The 18,798-nt window shown below is 60.5% G+C and overlaps 2 protein-coding genes across 16 annotated transcripts in view; both read left to right on the forward strand.

Annotated features, from left to right (window-relative positions):
* Positions 1-3,501: 3,501 nt before the first annotated feature.
* Positions 3,502-8,749, forward strand: LOC138819925 (pseudouridylate synthase 1 homolog). 3 transcript variants are annotated; one of them, XM_070011518.1, is made up of 6 exons: positions 3,502-3,591; positions 4,227-4,440; positions 4,661-4,798; positions 6,307-6,409; positions 7,175-7,899; positions 8,445-8,749. In XM_070011518.1, exons 2-6 carry the CDS (start codon positions 4,237-4,239, stop codon positions 8,490-8,492), a joined length of 1,218 nt encoding a protein of 405 aa, XP_069867619.1. In that variant the 5' UTR covers positions 3,502-3,591; positions 4,227-4,236; the 3' UTR covers positions 8,493-8,749. The 3 variants fall into 3 exon arrangements, with proteins under 3 accessions (XP_069867619.1, XP_069867617.1, XP_069867618.1); XM_070011516.1 differs by having other exon boundaries at positions 3,518-3,766; XM_070011517.1 differs by having other exon boundaries at positions 3,520-3,766; positions 7,175-7,866.
* Positions 8,750-11,486: 2,737 nt separating this feature from the next.
* Positions 11,487-18,798, forward strand: part of LOC138819927 (E1A-binding protein p400-like) — a 112,420-nt gene continuing 105,108 nt past the window's right edge. For 12 of the 13 annotated variants that reach the window (XM_070011520.1, XM_070011524.1, XM_070011523.1 and 9 more), the window contains exons 1-2: positions 15,296-15,469; positions 16,686-18,057. In XM_070011520.1, the coding sequence (XP_069867621.1) occupies positions 16,723-18,057 (1,335 nt within the window). In that variant the 5' untranslated portion in view covers positions 15,296-15,469; positions 16,686-16,722. Of the gene's footprint in view, positions 11,548-15,295; positions 15,470-16,685; positions 18,058-18,798 lie in introns of those variants that run through there. The other variant, XM_070011521.1, reaches the window with a different exon arrangement.

Raw genomic sequence — 18,798 nt, forward strand, 5'->3', positions numbered from 1 at the left:
GCAATACTTGAAATATTGCCACTGTGCTTGGATGAGTAAGAAAATGCCCCCAAGACTAGTTTCCTTTATCATCATCCCTGGCTCCCCTTGTTGCATGGAAGTGTTACATTTACTGCTCTGGCCAGCAAGTCCAGAACCACTGGAGTGACTGCGGGGAGGGGGCTCACTGCCCCCTGGTCCTGTGGTTTCCTGGTGTGTGTGTGTGTGTGTGTGTGTGTGTGTGTGTGTGTGTGTGTGTGTGTGTGTGTGAGTGGCACCCGAGGGGCTCACTGCGCCCTGGTCCTGTGGTTTCCTGGTAGCTGTGTGTGTGTGTGTGTGTGGCACCCGAGGGGCTCACTGCCCCCTGGTCCTGTGGTTTCCTGGTAGCTGTGTGTGTGTGTGTGTGTGTGTGTGTGTGTGTGTGTGTGTGTGTGTGTGGCACCCGAGGGGCTCACTGCCCCCTGGTCCTGTGGTTTCCTGGTAGCTGTGTGTGTGTGTGTGTGTGTGTACGCGCGCGCACGTCTGGTTATGGATGCTGGGTGCAAATCCTGTTCTCCACAAAGTAGTGTCCAGGCTCCCCCATCCTTCCCATCTATATTAAAATGAGTTTTATGTGAGTCCCCCCTTTTATGTCCCTCTGTGTAATGTCAATTTAAGGAAATAAACCTGCAATTGTTGATGTGGTGTCACTGGGGCTGAGTTTTTTGGGTTTTTTGGTAGCATGCATTAGTTGTACAGGGAGGGCTTGCTTTTTTCTTCTGTGCTGGTCCTAGAGCTTGAACTCTGGGCCTGGGCGCTGTCTCTCAGCTCTCCAGCTCAAGGCTAGCGCTCTACCACTTGAGCCACAGCGCCATTCTGGCCTTTACTGCTTATGTGGTGCTGAGGAATTGAACCCAGGGCTTCATACATGATAGGCAAGCACTCTACCCCTGAGCCACCTTCCCAGCCCTAAACGACTGTTTTTATATGGTAAACATAACATTGCTAAAAGGCTAGGGACAGTATTAGGAGTGGGAGTTCATCAAGAAGCCGTATTTTGAGGGGACATGGGAAGTGGGGACCTTGGAACCCAGCAGGGGCTGGTTCCAAGTGGACCCCAGAGAACAGGCTTGTCTTGGGCAGGAGAAACGCTGCCTGGAGGCCAGACCAGGCCCTTGCCGCCCGGGAGCCACATTGCACGCGTTCTCCTGACTGGTGTTCGTATTTGCAGTGAATCGGGTTGCAGTGACTCGGGTCGGGGCCCGGGGCTGCGGCCTCGGTGTGGGCTGGGGGCCCGGTCTGTGCTGGGGCTGTGTGGGCTGGGGGCCCGGTCTGTGCTGGGGCTGTGTGGGCTGGGGGCCCGGTCTGTGCTGCGGCCTCGGTGTGGGCTGGGGCCCCGGGGCTGCGGCCTCGGTGTGGGCTGGGGGCCCGGGGCTGTGGCCTCGGTGTGGGCTGGGGGCCCGGTCTGTGCTGCGGCCTCGGTGTGGGCTGGGGGCTCGGTCTGTGCTGCGGCCTCGCTGTGGGCTGGGGGCTCGGTCTGTGCTGCGGCCTCGCTGTGGGCTGGGGGCTCGGTCTGTGCTGCGGCCTCGCTGTGGGCTGGGGCCCCGGGGCTGCGGCCTCGGTGTGGGCTGGGGGCTCGGCTCTCGGGCTCCCGGCCCGGCCCGCGGCCTCGCTCACCCGCGGCCTCGGTCTCGGGTCACCTGGGAAACCACGAGAAGAAAGCGCGCTTTGGACCGTCTGACACCCGGTGGTCAGGCCCGACTCTGCGGGCACAGCTTTACCCTCCGGCTCCGGCTGTCAGGACGGGTGGGGCCGGCGGCAGGGCCTCCTTCTCCTCCTCCGTCCGGGAACTCCCTGGTGCCCCGCGCAGGGCTGGGCTCGGGGGCCGGGGGCGTCTCACCGCTCCAGCGGGTCCTGCACCAGTCCCGGGCAAGACAGAGCAGGGCGTCCCTGGGAAGGGGGGGCAGCTGGGGTGCCAGGCCCTGGGAGCTGTGCCCCTTCCCTCCCCGGGGTCAGGGCAGGGCGCGGGCCTGGGCAGGCAGGAGCCTCGGCTTTCCAGCCTTATCCTCGCCCCGGGTCCCCACTGCGAGGCCCCCCGGTGCCGGGCCAGCCTGCCGCGTGCACCCGGAGCCCGCGTGCCTCGGTCCGCTTCCGGTCCCGGCGGGCCCGACCCGGCTTCGGGGCAGACGCGACTCCGCCTCCTCGCCGGGGTCCGGGTGTGTCGCCGAGGGCCTCGGGGTGCGAAGCTGGACCCACCGGCGGTGCGTCCGCGGCCCACCAACGCACACCCGAGCGCACCTGACTGCACCAGCGGAAGGAGCCGCGGTCCAGGGGCCTGGGCACCTGGCTCCCCTGCCCGGCTCCTTCAGCCTCTTTCCAAGCCGCGGGAGGCTGCGCGCCCCGCCCCTGCGCGCCCTCTCCTCCCCCCCCGCGCCCCGCCCCTCCCCGCGCGCCCCGCCCCTGCGCGCCCCCCTCTCCTCCTCCCCGCGCCCCGCCCCTGCGCGCCCTCTCCTCCCCCCCGCGCCCCGCCCCTCCCCGCGCGCCCCACCCTTGCGCGCCCCCCTCTCCTCCCCGCGCCCCGCCCCTCCCCGCGCGCCCCCCTCTCCTCCTCCCCGCGCGCCCCGCCCCTCCCCGCGCGCCCCCCTCTCCTCCTCCCCGCGCGCCCCGCCCCTCCCCGCCCCCCTCTACTCCCCGCGCCCCGCCCCTGCGCGCCCCCCTCTCCTTCCCGCGCGCCCCGCCCCTGCGCGCCCCCCTCTCCTCCCCGCGCGCCCCGCCCCTGCGCGCCCCCCTCTCCTCCCCGCGCGCCCCGCCCCTGCGCGCCCTCTCCCCCTCCCCGCGCCCCGCCCCTGCGCGCCCTCTCCTCCTCCCCGCGCGCCCCGCCCCTGCGCGCCCTCTCCTCCTCCCCGCGCGCCCCGCCCCTGCGCGCCCTCTCCTCCTCCCCGCGCGCCCCGCCCCTGCGCGCCCTCTCCTCCTCCCCGCGCGCCCCGCCCCTGCGCGCCCTCTCCCCCTCCCCGCGCCCCGCCCCTGCGCGCCCTCTCCTCCTCCCCGCGCGCCCCGCCCCTGCGCGCCCCCCTCTCCTCCTCCCCGCGCGCCCCGCCCCTGCGCGCCCTCTCCTCCTCCCCGCGCGCCCCGCCCCTGCGCGCCCTCTCCTCCTCCCCGCGCGCCCCGCCCCTGCGCGCCCCCCTCTCCTCCTCCCCGCGCGCCCCGCCCCTGCGCGCCCTCTCCCCCTCCCCCCGCCCCCTGCGCGCCCCCCTCTCCTCCTCCCCCCACGCCCCGCCCCTCTCTCCCCCGCGCCCCTCTCTCCCCCGCGCCCCGCCCCTCTCTCCCCCGCGCCCCGCCCCTCTCTCCCCGCGCCCCGCCCCTCTCTCCCCCGCGCCCCGCCCCTCTCTCCCCCGCGCCCCGCCCCTCTCTCCCCCGCGCCCCGCTCTCTCCTCCCCCGCGCCCCGCTCTCTCCTCCCCCGCGCCCCGCTCTCTCCTCCCCCGCGCCCCGCTCCGCCCCGCCTCTTCCGCGACCGACTTTTGATCGCGTTCGGCCGCCGTCCACCTCCCGACGGCTTCCGCCCTCGCCCACGTGGCCCGCCGCTCCCCGAGCGGGTAGCCGGGGCCGGGTCTCCGGACTCCTGAGAAGCGGGGGTAGGAGGGGCAGGAGGGGTCAGAGGTTCGCTTGGGTCCCCCGGAGGTCGGAGGCTGGCGTGTCCGGGGCGGCGAGGCGCTGCCGGCCGCCGTGCATGGGTCTCCCGGGCCTGCGGGCAGCGCTGCTGACGGCCTGGGGACGGTGGGCCGCGCGCCCCGGCCTGCGGGCGCCCCGGTAAAGACCCGGCGCTGGCGCCCCGCCCGCTCCCCCCCCGCCCGCCCGCGCCCCCCCGGCCCCGCGCCCCCGCGCCGCCCTCCCCCCCGCGCCCCGCGCCGCCCCCCCCCGCCCCGCGCCGCCCCCCCCGCCCCGCGCCGCCCCCCCCGCCCCGCGCCCCGCGCCGCCCCCCCCGCCCCGCGCCGCCCCCCCCCGCCCCGCGCCCCGCGCCCCCCGCCCCGCGCCGCCCTCCCCCCCGCGCCCCGCGCCGCCCCCCCCGCCCCGCGCCGCCCCCCCCGCCCCGCGCCGCCCTCCCCCCCGCGCCCCGCGCCGCCCCCCCCGCCCCGCGCCGCCCCCCCCGCCCCGCGCCGCGCCCCGCGCCCCCCCGGCCCCGCGCCCCCGCGCCGCCCGCCCGGCCCTCCGGAAGCGCTGCGGGAGGCGCCGCCCGGTCCCCCTCCGACTTGAGCCCCCCTCTCCCCAGCCTGCCGCCCATGGCCGGGAACGAGGCGCCCCCCGCGCGGACCCCGCGCCAGCCCGGCCGGAGGGCCCGCGGCGGCTGGGTGTGGGAGGAGGCGCAGCCGCAGCCGCCCAAGCGGCCGAGGGGCGGCGAGGACGCGGAGCCGCCGCGGAAGCCGCCCAAGCGCAAGATCGTGCTGCTCGTGGCCTACTCGGGGAAGGGCTACCACGGCATGCAGGTGCGCGGGGCGGGCCCCCCCCGGGCCCCCGGCCCCGCCGGCCCCGCGCCGGCCTGGCTCCCCGCCCTGCAGGTGTGACAGTGCGCGGCGGCCACGGGCCTGGAAGGGCCCCGACCCCTGCAGGGGGAGCGCCTGCGCCCGGGGGCGCCGGGGCGCCGGGGCCTCAGCCCTCCCGAGGCCGGCCGGGGCGGGAACAGCCACGTCTGTCTCTCTCCCCCAGAGGAATGTGGGGGCCTCACAGTTCAAGACAATCGAGGACGACCTGGTGTCCGCTCTCGTCCGGGCCGGCTGCATTCCCGAGAACCACGGCACGGACATGAGGAAGATGTCCTTCCAGCGATGTGCCCGAACGGACAAGGTGGGTGCAGCCCCTGCCCCCGCCCGGGCCCGCGGCCGCGTGGGCCTGCGCTAGGGCCTGGCCAGGGCCCCTGGGCTGTTGTGATCAGGCCCAGCGCTCTACACGTGAGCTACAACACTGCTTCTGGCTTTGTGTTGGTCAAGTGGAGGTGAGAGTAACGTGGACATGTCTACCTGGGATTGTAAGTGTGAGCCACCGGCCCTTGGCTGTGCTGGTATTTTGTGTGTGTGTGTGTGTCCGTCGTGGGGCCTGAACTCTGGGCCTGGGCGCTGTCCCTCAGCTCTTCAGCTTAAGGCTAGTGCTCTACCACTTGAGCCACAGCACCACTTCCAGCTTTTTCTGCTTATGTGGTACTGAGGAATCGAACCCAGGGTCTCATGCATGCAAGGCAAGCACTCTACCACTGAGCCACCTTCTCAGCCACAGATTATTATTTTTTTGGGGGGGGTCCAGTCGTGGGGCCTGAACTCTGGGCCTGGGCGCTGTCCCTCAGCTCTTCAGCTCAAGGCTAGCGCTCTACCACTTGAGCCACAGTGCCACTTCCGGCTTTTTTCTTTTTGCTTATGTGGTGCTGAGGAACTGAACCCAGGGCCTCGGGCATGCAAGGCAAGCGCTCTACCACTGAGCCGCCTTCCCAGCCCTGCACTGGTATTTTTGGGATAGTCTTGTGTGTGTGAGTGGATGTGTGCATGCATGCCTGTCTGTATTGGGACTTGTCTTCACTTGTCTTTTTCACTCAAGCCTGGTGCTCTGCTACTTGAACCAAACCTCCACTTCCACTTTTTTTTGCTGTTTCTGCTGAGGCTGGCTTTGAACTATGATCCTCAGATCTCAGCCTCCTGAGTAGCCAGGATTACAGATGTGCATCATCCACCAAAGCCCAGCGACAGCACTGTTGTCATACTTGACTGTTCACTGGTGTCTCTGGAGGCCTATGGAGCTGGATGTCTCCTAACCCCACTCTGTTAGGGAATGAGGTGCTGCAGGTTGTACTCAGGGTGGGGATGGCTCCATCCATTTCTCCTTCCTTCTCTGCCTTTTTTTTTTTTTTTTTTTTTTTTGTCGGCTGTGGGGCTTGAACTTGGCCTGGGCGCTGTCCCTGTGCTCTTCAGCTCAAGGTGAGCACTCTACCACTTGAGCCATAGCACCACTTCCAGTTTTCTGGTTATTTATCAGAGATAAGGGTCTCACAGACTTTCCTGTCTGGGCTGGCTTTGAACCATGATCCTCAAATCTCAGCCTCCTGAGTAGCTACGATGACAGGTGTGAGCCACTGGTGCCCGGCTTCTCTGCTTTTTTTCTTGCCATTCCTGGGGCTTGAACTCAGGGCCTGGACACTGTCCCTGAGCTTCTTTTGCTCAAGGCTAGCACTCTACCACTTGAGCCACAGCTCCACTTCCCGCTTTTTCTGTGTATGTGGTACTGAGGTATTGAACCCAGGGCTTCATGCATGCTAGGCAAGCACTTTACCACTGAGCCACCTTCCCAGCTCTCTACTCTGTTTTCAGGGTGTATCTGCAGCTGGTCAGGTGGTATCCCTGAAAGTATGGCTGATTGATGACATCCTGGACAAGATCAACAGCCACCTTCCCTCTCACATTCGGATTCTGGGTAAGCCTTGACGTGTAACAGGCTGCAACCTGGCTATTGGTGGCCTTGCAGAGAGACACAGGGCTGTATGGGTTGGCCTTCTTTGTCCATCTTCGAGGATGTAGAGCAGTAGAACTGCAGGTGCCTAGCAGGTGACAGGGCAGCCGTAGGTCTTCAGGAAGTCAGAACTGCCACTTGTGGCAGACAGTTGGGTGAGCCCTCTGTCTCACACTGCTGTTTCATTGTGAGTATGGACATCATATTCCTGGTCAGAAGGGGATGGCTGTTCCCTTTTGTAACAGAATTGCTAAATGGGGTTCTTAGCTTCTCTGCTTTTTGTCTTGGCAGTGCTTCAAACAAAAAGAGCCTGTGTTTGCTGAGCAAGTTTTCCAGGCATATTCTAGCCTGTTTTCCTCGTTTCCCTATTTCTTCCTACTTTCCTTTCCCCTAACTATCTCCTTCCTTTCCTCCTCTTTTTCAAAAAAGAAAAATCTGTTCTTTGAAGGCACAGGCTTTTAACGTGTATTTAAGGTACAGTTTTTTGTGCTGAGGATGGACCTTGGGCCTTGTGCACGCCAGGCAGGTATACTACCAGAGCCACACCCCAGCCCTGATCAGAAATTGATATGAATGGATCATAATACCTTCTCTCTCTCTCTCTCTCTCTGTTGGTCCTGGCTGGCTTCAAACTGTAATCCTCTGATCTCAGCCTCCTGAGCAGCTAGGATATTGCAGGAAGGAGTCACCGATGGCTAGCTCATGCTCATCTTTTATGTGCTGCTCCAGGACTGAAGAGGGTGACTGGAGGATTCAACTCCAAGAACAAGTGCGATGCCAGGACATATTTTTACATGCTGCCCACCTTCGCCTTTGCCCATAAGGACCGGGATGTGCAGGATGAGACCTACCGCCTGAGCACGGAGACCCTGCAGCAAGTCAACAGGCTACTGGCCTGCTACACTGGCACCCACAACTTCCACAATTTCACCTCACAGAAGGGGCCAAGGGAGCCCAGTGCACGGCGCTACATCTTGGAGATGTACTGTGAAGAGCCTTTTGTGCGTGAGGGCCTGGAGTTTGCTGTTATCAAGGTCAAGGGCCAGAGCTTCATGATGCACCAGATCCGAAAGATGGTTGGCCTGGTGGTTGCCATTGTGAAGGGCTATGCCCCAGAAAGTGTGCTAGAGCGCAGCTGGGGGGAGGAGAAGGTGGATGTCCCTAAGGCACCTGGGCTTGGCCTGGTCCTGGAGAGGGTACACTTTGAGAAGTATAACCAGCGCTTTGGCAGGGATGGGCTGCATGAGCCACTGGACTGGACTCAGGAGGAGGGGAAGGTGGCAGCCTTCAAGGAGCAGTTTATCTATCCCACCATTGTCAGCACAGAGCGGGATGAGAGGTCCATGGCCCAGTGGCTGAGCACCCTGCCTGTCCATGACTTCAGTGCCACTGCGCTCGCAACTGCTAGCACAAGCGCCAAGGTAGGGCTGAGTCTCAAGATGCTGGCCCAGTGGGTGAGTACTGGCTCCCATTCTTAGTGTATGCATGAGCATGCTGAAGCCCATACATGTCACTCCAGAAGCAGATAGCAGTGGAGGACTGGTGGCCTCCTGTTCACTCTTTACCCTCAGTGCCAGGGGACCTAGGTGCTTAAGACTTACTGAGCTGGAGCCAGCCAGGCGGTGCTGGGTAATGCTGGCCCATGGCCGGTCTGAGTAGGAAATTTCAGGCATGGTTTTATCCCAGCCTTGTACTCTTGGAAGCTATCTGCATCTATGAGGGTGGCACTGGAGTGGGGGCCAGCTTTGCTGTGTGAGAGCATTTGACACTGCTCATAACCTGGTCTCAGGCCAGCCCCTTGGATGGACCAGGTGATAATTGCTATATATATTGTAGAGTGAAGTAACTGTGGACCAGCCTTTTCAGTGGGGAAGAAGGACGGATGATAGATTGCCATGGTCTTCCCCCAGTCCCCCCCACCCCCGGGGAGGAATGCCTACTTGCATGAGATGTAAGTGCCAGACCCATAGTCGTTTTCCTGTCTGTCCCTTTTCTGCAGGTCCCTAGTTCCCTGGAGGGCAGTGACGGAGATGGAGACACGGACTGAAGCTGCAGAGCCCCACCCAGGGTCTCCATGCTGTGCCCATCACCTGAGTGGGATATGGGGAGCCAAGATTTCTGGGGCCAGCCTGTCAGGTGTGGCTTGGCTTCATAACCTCAGGATATTGAATTTTCCTCCCAGGAATACCTGCATTGAATCTATTTTTAGCTCATGCATTATGTGTGCATACTTTGGCATGTAAAGACACTATTTTTTTATAAGGAGATGATTTTCTTATTAAATAAAAATAAGGTTTGATGTTATCTTTTTCTCACTTGTGTTGAGAAATGGAGAGCTGCTGTTGGGATCGGACAGTTGGCTGAGGGATGTGGTAGCAAAGGGCAGGCAGCAAGAGGTGCTGCTGCTGCTGCTGCTGCCCTCTCCTTGTTCCTCCAGCCCACCCAACATTCCAGCCCTTCCCTTTCTGGTCTCCCTGAAGTTGTCTCTTTGCAGTCCCTTGCCATAGTCTCAGCCAATCCATTGCTGGCCAGCTCCTAAGCTGTGGGGAGACCCTACCCTGTTCAGCAGCCTGGCAGCTTCCAAGGCATATGCACATACCTCACCCTCTCTCACGCCCTCAGGCCTTCCCCTCTGCCCATCTGCTGTGCATTCCTCGCAGAGGAAGCTGTGGTGGACCAGTGTGCTGTCCCCTTCTGCTGCTGCTGGTAGAATCCTCACCCCTCCCACCATGCAAGCCCTTGCATCCCACACCACCCGTCCAACGGCCCTGTCACATCTACTGTGCGGGTTGAGGGGATAGCGCGCCGCACTGACCCGCGCCCCGTGTGCATTGCTGGACGCCAGGTCTCCCTGGGGGGGCCCGTGGGTGACAGTGCACATTTCCTCCTCTCACCTTTGCCGAGGTCCTGGGGTTTGAATTCAGCTTTGGCGCTTCATCCCCTGAGCCATGCTTTTGGCTCAGTTGTGCCACGGGGTTTTATTTCCCCTGGGTGGTGGGGCGGGGACGGAGCTGCCCCTCGGTAGTCAGCGTGACAGGCCTGAGGCAACTTGTGCCTCGGCCCCGCTGGCTGCACCTCGGTAGGCCCGCACTCGCACTCGGAGCCCCGCACGTCGACAGACAGGGGATGCAGCAGCCTGGCGAGCTCCGGGGAGCCACAGGCCCCGCCCCGCATTGGGAGTCCGCACCTCAGCCCTGGCCCCGTGCCCTCAGCCCCGGCCCCTACCCTCAGCCCTCAGCCCTCAGCCCCAGCCCTCAGCCCCGACCTCGTGCCCTCAGCCCCGACCCTCAGCCCTCAGCCCCGGCCCTCAGCCCCGACCCGACCCTCAGCCCCGGCCCTCAGCCCCGACCCTCAGTCCTCAGCCCCGACCCTCAGCCCTCAGCCCCGGCCCTCAGCCCCGACCCTCAGCCCTGGCCCTCAGCCCCCAGCCCGACCCTCAGCCCCGACCCTCAGCCCCCAGCCCGACCCTCAGCCCCCAGCCCCAGCCCTCAGCCCCCAGCCCCGACCCTCAGCCCCGGCCCTCAGCCCTCAGCCCCGGCCCTCAGCCCCGACCCGACCCTCAGCCCCGGCCCTCAGCCCCGACCCTCAGTCCTCAGCCCCGACCCTCAGCCCTCAGCCCCGGCCCTCAGCCCCCAGCCCCGACCCTCAGCCCCGGCCCTCAGCCCCGACCCTCAGCCCTGGCCCTCAGCCCCCAGCCCGACCCTCAGCCCCGACCCTCAGCCCCCAGCCCCCAGCCCGACCCTCAGCCCCCAGCCCCAGCCCTCAGCCCCCAGCCCCGGCCCTCAGCCCTCAGCCCCGACCCTCAGCCCTCAGCCCTCAGCCCTCAGCCCCCAGCCCCGACCCTCAGCCCCGACCCTCAGCCCTCAGCCCCGACCCCACGTCCTTAGCCCCGACCCTCAGCCCCGGCCCTCAGCCCTCAGCCCCGACCCTCAGCCCTGACCCTCAGCCCTGACCCTCAGCCCCGACCCCACGTCCTTAGCCCCAACCCTCAGCCCCGGCCCTCAGCCCTCAGCCCCGACCCCCAGCCCCGGCCCTCAGCCCTGGCCCTCAGCCCTCAGCCCCGACCCCCAGCCCCGGCCCTCAGCCCCGACCCTCAGCCCTGGCCCCACGTCCTTAGCCCCGACCCTCAGCCCCGGCCCTCAGCCCTCAGCCCCGACCCTCAGCCCTGACCCTCAGCCCTGACCCTCAGCCCCGACCCCACGTCCTTAGCCCCGACCCTCAGCCCTGACCCTCAGCCCCGACCCCACGTCCTTAGCCCCGACCCTCAGCCCCGGCCCTCAGCCCTCAGCCCCGACCCCCAGCCCCGGCCCTCAGCCCTGGCCCTCAGCCCTGGCCCCACGTCCTTAGCCCCGACCCTCAGCCCTCAGCCCCCAGCCCTCAGCCCCAGCCCCCAGCCCCGACCCTCAGCCCCGACCCTCAGCCCCCAGCCCCGACCCTCAGCCCCGACCCCACGTCCTTAGCCCCGACCCTCAGCCCCGACCCTCAGCCCTGGCCCTCAGCCCCGGCCCTCAGCTCCGACCCTCAGCCCCGACCCTCAGCCCTCAGCCCCGACCCTCAGCCCTCAGCCCCGGCCCTCAGCCCTCAGCCCCGGCCCTCAGCCCCGGCCCTCAGCCCCGACCCTCAGCCCCGACCCCACGTCCTCAGCCCCGGCCCTCAGCCCTCAGCCCCGACCCTCAGCCCCGGCCCTCAGCCCTCAGCCCCGACCCTCAGCCCCGGCCCTCAGCCCCGGCCCTCAGCCCCGACCCCACGTCCTCAGCCCCGGCCCTCAGCCCCGACCCCACGTCCTTAGCCCCGGCCCCCGCTCCGGCCCTCAGCCCCGACCCCACGTCCTTAGCCCCGACCTCCGCCCTGGCCCCGGTCCCGCGCCCGGCCCCGTCAGCCCGCGACTCAAGCTCCGCAACTCCGCCCCGCCGCGTCCCGGCGCCGACGGGCGCCCTCGCGCGGTCATGAGCGGCGTCCCAGCCCGGCGCGCGCCCCTCTCGCTCGCCGTAGCCGCCGCGCCGCCGCTTCCGGCGCCCGCGGACCCGGATGCACCGAGCGGCTGTGGCGCGTTCGAGCCTGCCGCCGTTCGGACGCCTCGGAGCGCGGCCCGGAGGCTCAGGGTGAGCGGGCGGCGGGCCGTCGGGCGGCGGGGGAGGTCTAGGCGTCGAGCCGCCCGCGCCGCGGCGGGCCCCGGCCGCGGCGTTGCTCTGGAGGGGCGGGCGGCGGCGGGCCGGCCCCGAAGGCCCTCTTCGGCCGGCCGGGATCCCCGCGCGCGGCGTTGGGCGGGCCCCGCCGCCCGGACAGCCCGGGACGCGCAGTGCGCGGCCTCCCCGACGTGGGCCCGAGCCGGGGCGGGGCGGAGCTGGGCCGCGGCCTCCTCCCCGACGTAGGCCCGAGCCTGGGCCGCGGCCTCCCCGACGTGGGCCCGAGCCGGGGCGGGGCGGGGCGGAGCTGGGCCGCGGCCTCCTCCCCGACGTGGGCCCGAGCCGGGGCGGGGCGGGATGGAGCTGGGCCGCGGCCTCCCCGACGTGGGCCCGAGCCTGGGCCGCGGCCTCCCCGACGTGGGCCCGAGCCTGGGCGGGGCGGGGCGGAGCTGGGCCGCGGCCTCCCCGACGTGGGCCCGAGCCTGGGCGGGGCGGGATGGAGCTGGGCCGCGGCCTCCTCGACGTGGGCCCGAGTCTGGACGGGGCGGGATGGAGCTGGGCCGCGGCCTCCTTTCCGTGGGCCCGAACCTGGGCCTGACAAGGCAGGGTGTGAAAGGAGCCGAAGCGTGAGCTCTGCCGCTCTGAGCTCTGTCGAGGCCCTGGTCTGGTGGTGGAAATGGGTCGTCGTTGGGGCAGGGCCCCGCCCATCCGTGTGTGTGAGTGTGAGTGTGTGTGAGTGTGAGTGTGAGTGTGAGTGTGCGCGCGCTTTGTGCGAGCGAGAGACTGGCTCTTGCAGTTCGTGTTTTTGTTATTATAAAGGTGACGTGCAGAGGCTAGCGTTAGGAAAGTCGGGTAAAGAGTACATTTCTTTTCGGACACTGTCATCTCTGATAATTCTTTTCTAGCCTTTTTGTGCTCGAGAATAGCACTCTACTACCACTTGAGCCACGGTGCCACTTCTAGCTTCTTCTGAGTAGTATATTGGAGATAAGAGTTGGGGGGGGGGGCGCTGGGAAGGTGGCTCAGTGGTAGAGTGCTTGCCTAGCATGCATGAGGCCCTGGGTTCGATTCCTCAGCACCACATAAGCAGAAAAAGCCAGAAGTAGTGCTGTGGCTCAAGTGCTAGCCTTGAGCTGAAGAGCTGAGGGACAGCACCCAGGCCCAGAAGAGTACAAGCCCCAAGACCAACGAAGAGTATCTGGGACTTTTGTTCCCCAGGTTGGCTTGGCTTTGAATTACGATCCTCTGATCTCAGCCTCCTGAATAGCTAGGATCATAGAGGTGTGCCACCAGAGCCCTGTGTACATCAGAACCTTAAGTCCTGAAGGCCATATCTCATGACAGTGTAGACACTGGATCTTGGAAGAGGAATGAAAAAATTCTTGGTGATTATAATGGCTGAGGCTTCCAAACAGCCATGGCACAGGAACAGAGAACAAACACATGTAACTGCCACTCTTGCATTTTCCAGGGGCTGGAGAAATTAGAACTGTGTCAAGTGTTCTTTATGGTTCAGTAGAAAAGATTGAGAATGACATAGAGAGTGGTGGTTTGTGTAGGGCACTGGTGGCTGATGTCATGTCTGATCCTAGCTACTCAGAAGGCTGAGCTCTGAGGATCGTGGTTTGAAGCCAGCCCTGGGCAGGAAAATTGTGAGACTCCCATCCTAATTAATCACCAGAAAACCAGAGGTGGAGCTGTGGTTCAAAAGTGGTAACGCAGGGCTGGGAAGGTGGCTCAGTGGTAGAGCGCTTGCCTTGCATGCATGAGGCCCTGGGTTTGATTCCAAAGCAGAAAAGCACATAAGCAGAAAAAAAAAAAGCCAGAAGTGGCGCTGTGGCTCAAGTGGTAGAGCGCTAGCATTGAGCTGAAGAGCTGAGGGACAGTGCCCAGGCCCAGAGTTCAAGCCCAAAACTGGACCCCCCCAAAAAAGTGGTAAGGCAGTAGCCTTAAGCAGAAGGACTCAGGGACAGTGAGTGTCCAGCCCTTGAGTTCAAGTCCCAGGACCGACAAAAGAAAAAAAATGGTGTTTTGGAGTCACTGCTCCATGTTTGCTAAAGCATTTCATACCTCTCTGAAAAGGGGCTTGAGGTGTCTCAAGTTAAGAGCCTGCTATGATCTCATCTTTTAATTTTTTTGATGGTAGTATGGATTAGCCCAGGGCCTCACTTGTGACTTAAGTGCTCTTTTTTTGTTGTTGTTGGGCGTGGGGCTTGAGCTCTGGGTTTGGGCACTGTCCCTGCGCTCTTCAGCTCAAGGCGAGGGCTCTACCGCTTGAGCCACAGCACCACTTCCAGTTTTCGAGTGGTTTATTGGAGATAAGAGTCTCATGGACTTTCCTGCCCGGGCTGGCTTTGAACTGTGATCCTCAGATCTCAGCCTCCTGAGTAGTTAAGATTACAGGCGTGAGCCACCAGTGCCTGGCGTGACCTGTTTGTAATATGTTCAACTATTTATTTTTGCTGGTACTCAGGCTTGAACTGTTAGCTTTTTTGCTCAAGGCTGGTGGCACTCTACCAATTGAGCCATTTCTTTACTTGGGGCTTTTTGTCAGTCACTCAATTGGAGATAAATTTTATAGGCTTTTCTACCTGGGCTGGCCTGCAACCTTGATCCTAAAATCTCAGTCTTTTGATTGTTTTATTTTAACTTCTTTAGATAAAAGCGATTATTAGAATATTTTTTTCTTTTGTCTTTTTGGGCTGTACTGGTGCTTGAACTCAGGGCCTACTACTTGAGTCCTGCCACTAGAGTCCCAATTGTAAAGTCTTTTGTTGTCTTTTGAGAAAGCAAAGATGACTTGAAATGGTTCTCAGGGATTAAAGATGGCATTCTGTAAGAAGGAGTTCTGAAGAGTGATGATACTTTAGGTGGAGGAAGGAGCTTCAAATGGCTAGGCCTAGGGTGATGTGTGTTACAGGCTGTCACTACCCTGCTGCTGTGGTGCCATCCCCTCCCAATCATCACATAAAATGTAATCGTTATGTTTCAGCTCAAGTGGTAGAACACCATTTATTTAATTGCCACTTCTGTACCCTATAAATGTGTATGAATATTATGAAAACACAAATGTCTTGCTTCATGATTTCCTGATATCTGAGATAGGTGTTTTGGGTGGTATGGCTGTAGGCATTTCCTGCTATCTGTTGAGTTACTTGCACTATGTTTTGGGGAAACACTTCCAAATCAAAGCATTTTGGTCGATTGTGTTTATTTCTCTAACCGGACTGTGAACTCACTGAAGTCAGGAACCATTTCTTTATTAAATTAGGTATAAGCCAGGTACCAGTGGCTCATGCCTATAGCCCTAGCTACTCAGGGGGCAGAGGTCTGGTAGTCAAGGTTCCAAGTCAGGCCAGGCAAGAAAAGTCTGGGACACTGTAATCTACAGCTAACCAGCAAAAAGCTGGAAGTGGAGCCATGGTTCAAGTGGTAGAGCACTAGCTTTGAGCAAAAGACGCTCCTGGGTAGCACCCAGATGCTAAGTTCAAGCCTCAGGATGGCTTGAGCCATAGTTTACAGTCAGTTAAAAGTTCACAGTTTTCATATAGTTCTGTGAATTTGTGAAGCGTGCATTATGTCTTGAAACCACTGTTACACATCAGGCTATAGACATAGCCCCATTCCTCAGGTTTCTCTTGCTTCTTTGTAGTGAGCCTTTCCCTATCTTCAGCCCTACTGCTTTCTCGCCTAACCTCCAGCCCTGTGTTTTTTCCTTTTCCAGAATGTTCTGTCAGTGAGTGATTCGTATGTGCGTGGTGTGCATTGGGTTGCCACTTGGCTTCTTGGGCTGGAATTCACTCGAGCTGTTGGGTGGTTCAGTAGCTCCTTTTCTTCAGTTGCTGAGTCTGTGCTCTGCTGTGAGCTCCACCATAGTCTATTTGTTCATCAGTTTCAGGTCAGTATTAATACTTTGACATATCTTTGTGGATTGTTATTGATAAGTATATGTGTATGTGTATATATGTACGTGTGTATGTGTGTGTGTGTATTTTATTTGGTGGTACTGGAATTAGAATTCAGGGCCTCATGTTTGCTGGGCCCTACCTGATAAACTGTTCTTCCAGCCCTTCTTTGCTTTAGTTATTTTTCAGGTAGGCTCTTGCCGAATGGTCTCTTGAATATACAACACCACGACCAGCTTATATGATGGAGATGAGGGTTGTCAACTTTTTTGTGAGAGTGTGTGTGTGTGCGTGCACACACAACAGATGCACATGAGCATGCTGGAACTGGGATGTGAACTGAGGGCCTAGAGCTCTGGCTTCTTTTTTTCCACCCAAGGCTGGTACTCTACCACTTCAGCTTTTTGTTGGTTAATTGGAGATAAGAGTCTCATGGACTTTCCTGCCTGGGATGGCTTTGAAGTGTGATCCTCAGATCTCAGCCTCCTGAGTAGCTAGAATATAGATGTGGGCCACTGGTGCCTGTCTTGAAAAACAAGTTATTATTACTTTTGTGCATTTTAGTTATAGTTTTGTATAGTTACCACCGAAGTGGTAACTATATTGACTTCTTCACAGGGGACTGTAGTCTCTTAATGGGAAAACTGTCAGTTTTCTTTCCAGCTTGAGCCAACAGTATCTCTTTCTTCTTCTCTGGTCTGCCCTTGGGGAGCAGCTTACACTTACACAGTTAGGCAGGTATTTGGCATCCAAGTCCTTGGTGAATTTTGGGAAGCACTTTCAGCTGCTTATAGAGAAGAGCCTTTGGCCACTGCAGCAGACACAGTGGGGCCATTTACAGAGTGAATGAGGTTCTGTTGGGCTGGATGTCCTGTATAGTACCAAAATGCTTAGGCCTTTCTCAAATGGGATTTACTATCTTCTTGACCTCCTGCTTCATGGCAGCCAGGGTTGGAGAGTTAGAACATCTTCCCTTGACATTCTTTCTAGTTGGCATGTTGAGTAGCTGGAGAGAAGAGGAAGGAAGGAAGTTGTAGGTAATAATTAATAGGCCTTCGTACATTGTCTGAGAAGAGTTAATAATAGGTGATCTTGTTTGAATCCGTGTGAACATATGCTCTATGACTCTTCAGTGCCTTTCAATGGTAATCATATTAGTGATCATTGTATCTGCCTTCCAGTAGGTTGACTTTAATTTTGATTTTCTAGGAGAACAAATACTTTGGATTAAAAAAGAGAGGTGACAATGCACCATGGAAATGGCCCTCAGCATGTCCAGCATCAGCTGCAGAGGTCTAGGTCCTCCACTGGCAGTGAAGAAGAGCAGCCAGCTCACCCAAACCTACCTCCATCCCCTGCAGCACCCTTCGCTCCATCTGCCAGCCCGTCTGCACCCCAGTCCCCTGGCTACCAGATCCAGCAGCTGATGAGCAGGAGCCCTGTGGCTGGGCAGAGTGTGAACATCACCCTGCAGAACGTCGGTCCCATCGTGGGAGGGAACCAACAGATCACACTGGCCCCCCTTCCACTGCCCAACCCTACCTCTCCAGGGTTCCAGTTCAGTACACAGCAGAGGCGGTTTGAGCATGGCTCTCCATCCTACATTCAAGTTACTTCCCCTCTGTCCCAGCAGGTCCAGACGCAAAGCCCTACGCAGGCTAGCCCTGGGCCAGGACAGGCCTTGCAGAGTGTGCGAGCAGGTGCTCCAACCCCTGGGCTTGGCATTTGCAGCAATAGCCCCACTGGAGGCTTTGTGGATGCCAGTGTTCTTGTGAGGCAGATCAGCTTGAGCCCATCCAGCGGTGGGCACTTTGTGTTTCAGGAGGCACCAGGCCTCACCCAGATGGCTCAGGGAGCACAGGTTCAGCTCCAGCATGCAGGAGCTCCTGTCACAGTTCCAGAACGGCGACTATCCCAGCCTCATACACAATCTGGAGGTACCATTCACCATCTGGGGCCCCAGAGCCCTGCAGCTGCAGGAGGGGCTGGTCTACAGCCTCTGGCCAGCCCAAGTCATATCACCACGGCAAGCCTGCCACCTCAGATCAGCAGCCTCATCCAGGGCCAGTTGATCCAGCAGCAGCAGGTGCTCCAGGGGCAACCTCTGAGCAGACCTCTGAGCTTCGAGAGGACACCTGGTATGCTGCTCCCTGGGGTTGGGAGCACCTCAGCATTTGGTATGACGTCCCCACCACCACCAACCAGCCCGTCCAGGACTGCCATGCCCCCAGGCCTTTCTAGTCTGCCCCTCACATCTGCAGGGAGTGCAGGGGTGAAAAAGGCCCCCAAGAAGTTGGAGGAGATCCCTCCAGCCTCCCAGGAGCTGGCGCAGATGAGGAAGCAATGCCTGGACCACCACCACAAGGAGATGGAGGCGCTCCGAGAGGTCTTCCAAGAGTGTCTGATTGAGCTGTTCTTCCTGCAGCACCTTCAGGGCAACATGATGGACTTCCTAGCCTTTAAGAAGAAGCACTATGCTCCACTGCAAGCATACCTTAGGCAGAATGATTTGGACATTGAAGAAGAAGAGGAGGAGGAAGAGGAGGAGGAGGAAGAAAAATCTGAAGTTATCAACGATGAGGTAAGAAACAGCTTAGTAATCTATGGGGCCTATGTGACACTGGTTAGATATATACAACAAAGTAATGAGCTTGGGTTATTGCAAAGCCTTTGGTTCTATAAGGATCTGATGGAGGGGTAAAGTTCAGAAGAGTGCATTTCTTTATTCCTTCACGGAGAGGAAGCACCACTTCACTGCACCTGCATCAGGAGGAATGTGCAGGATGGTCCTGTGACTAGTAACACTTTCTTGGTGCTGGGTGTGGTCACCAAGACCCAGGACCTCTTGGGCAGAGAGCTCAGCCTCCATGGTCCATGTTTCTCCTGTTTGGGTATAGTCCTTGGCCGACACCCAGGACAGCCTACAAGATTTGGGTAGAGGAGTGAAACTTGTTGCCTCTTGCCTGGTTTCCAGGTTTCATCTTGTGTAGGTCTGTACATAAAAATATCCACCAATGTGGCTTTTTAAAGGGGGTTTAAATGACCAGCCATAAATTATAAGTTACTACATGTGTTTGTATGTATCTTTATAATTAAAGTACAGGTATTGTGTCAAAAAACAAAATAACAAAAACAACACTGAATTTTTTTCCCCAATTTTTAGATGTAGTTTTAGATTTGAGATCATGTTTTAAACTCACATTTTGCAGACCTATATTGAATGAGATAGAATCTTTTGTAGACAGTTAATTTTTGGGTACCTAGAATGGGGCCCAGTAAACCCTACACCATTGTGGCTGCTAAGTATCTCGGATCTGTGCTT

This window comes from Dipodomys merriami, unplaced genomic scaffold (assembly GCF_024711535.1).
Source record: "Dipodomys merriami isolate MVZ:Mamm:240054 unplaced genomic scaffold, mDipMer1.0.p SCAF_827, whole genome shotgun sequence".
Lineage (NCBI taxonomy): Eukaryota > Metazoa > Chordata > Mammalia > Rodentia > Heteromyidae > Dipodomys > Dipodomys merriami.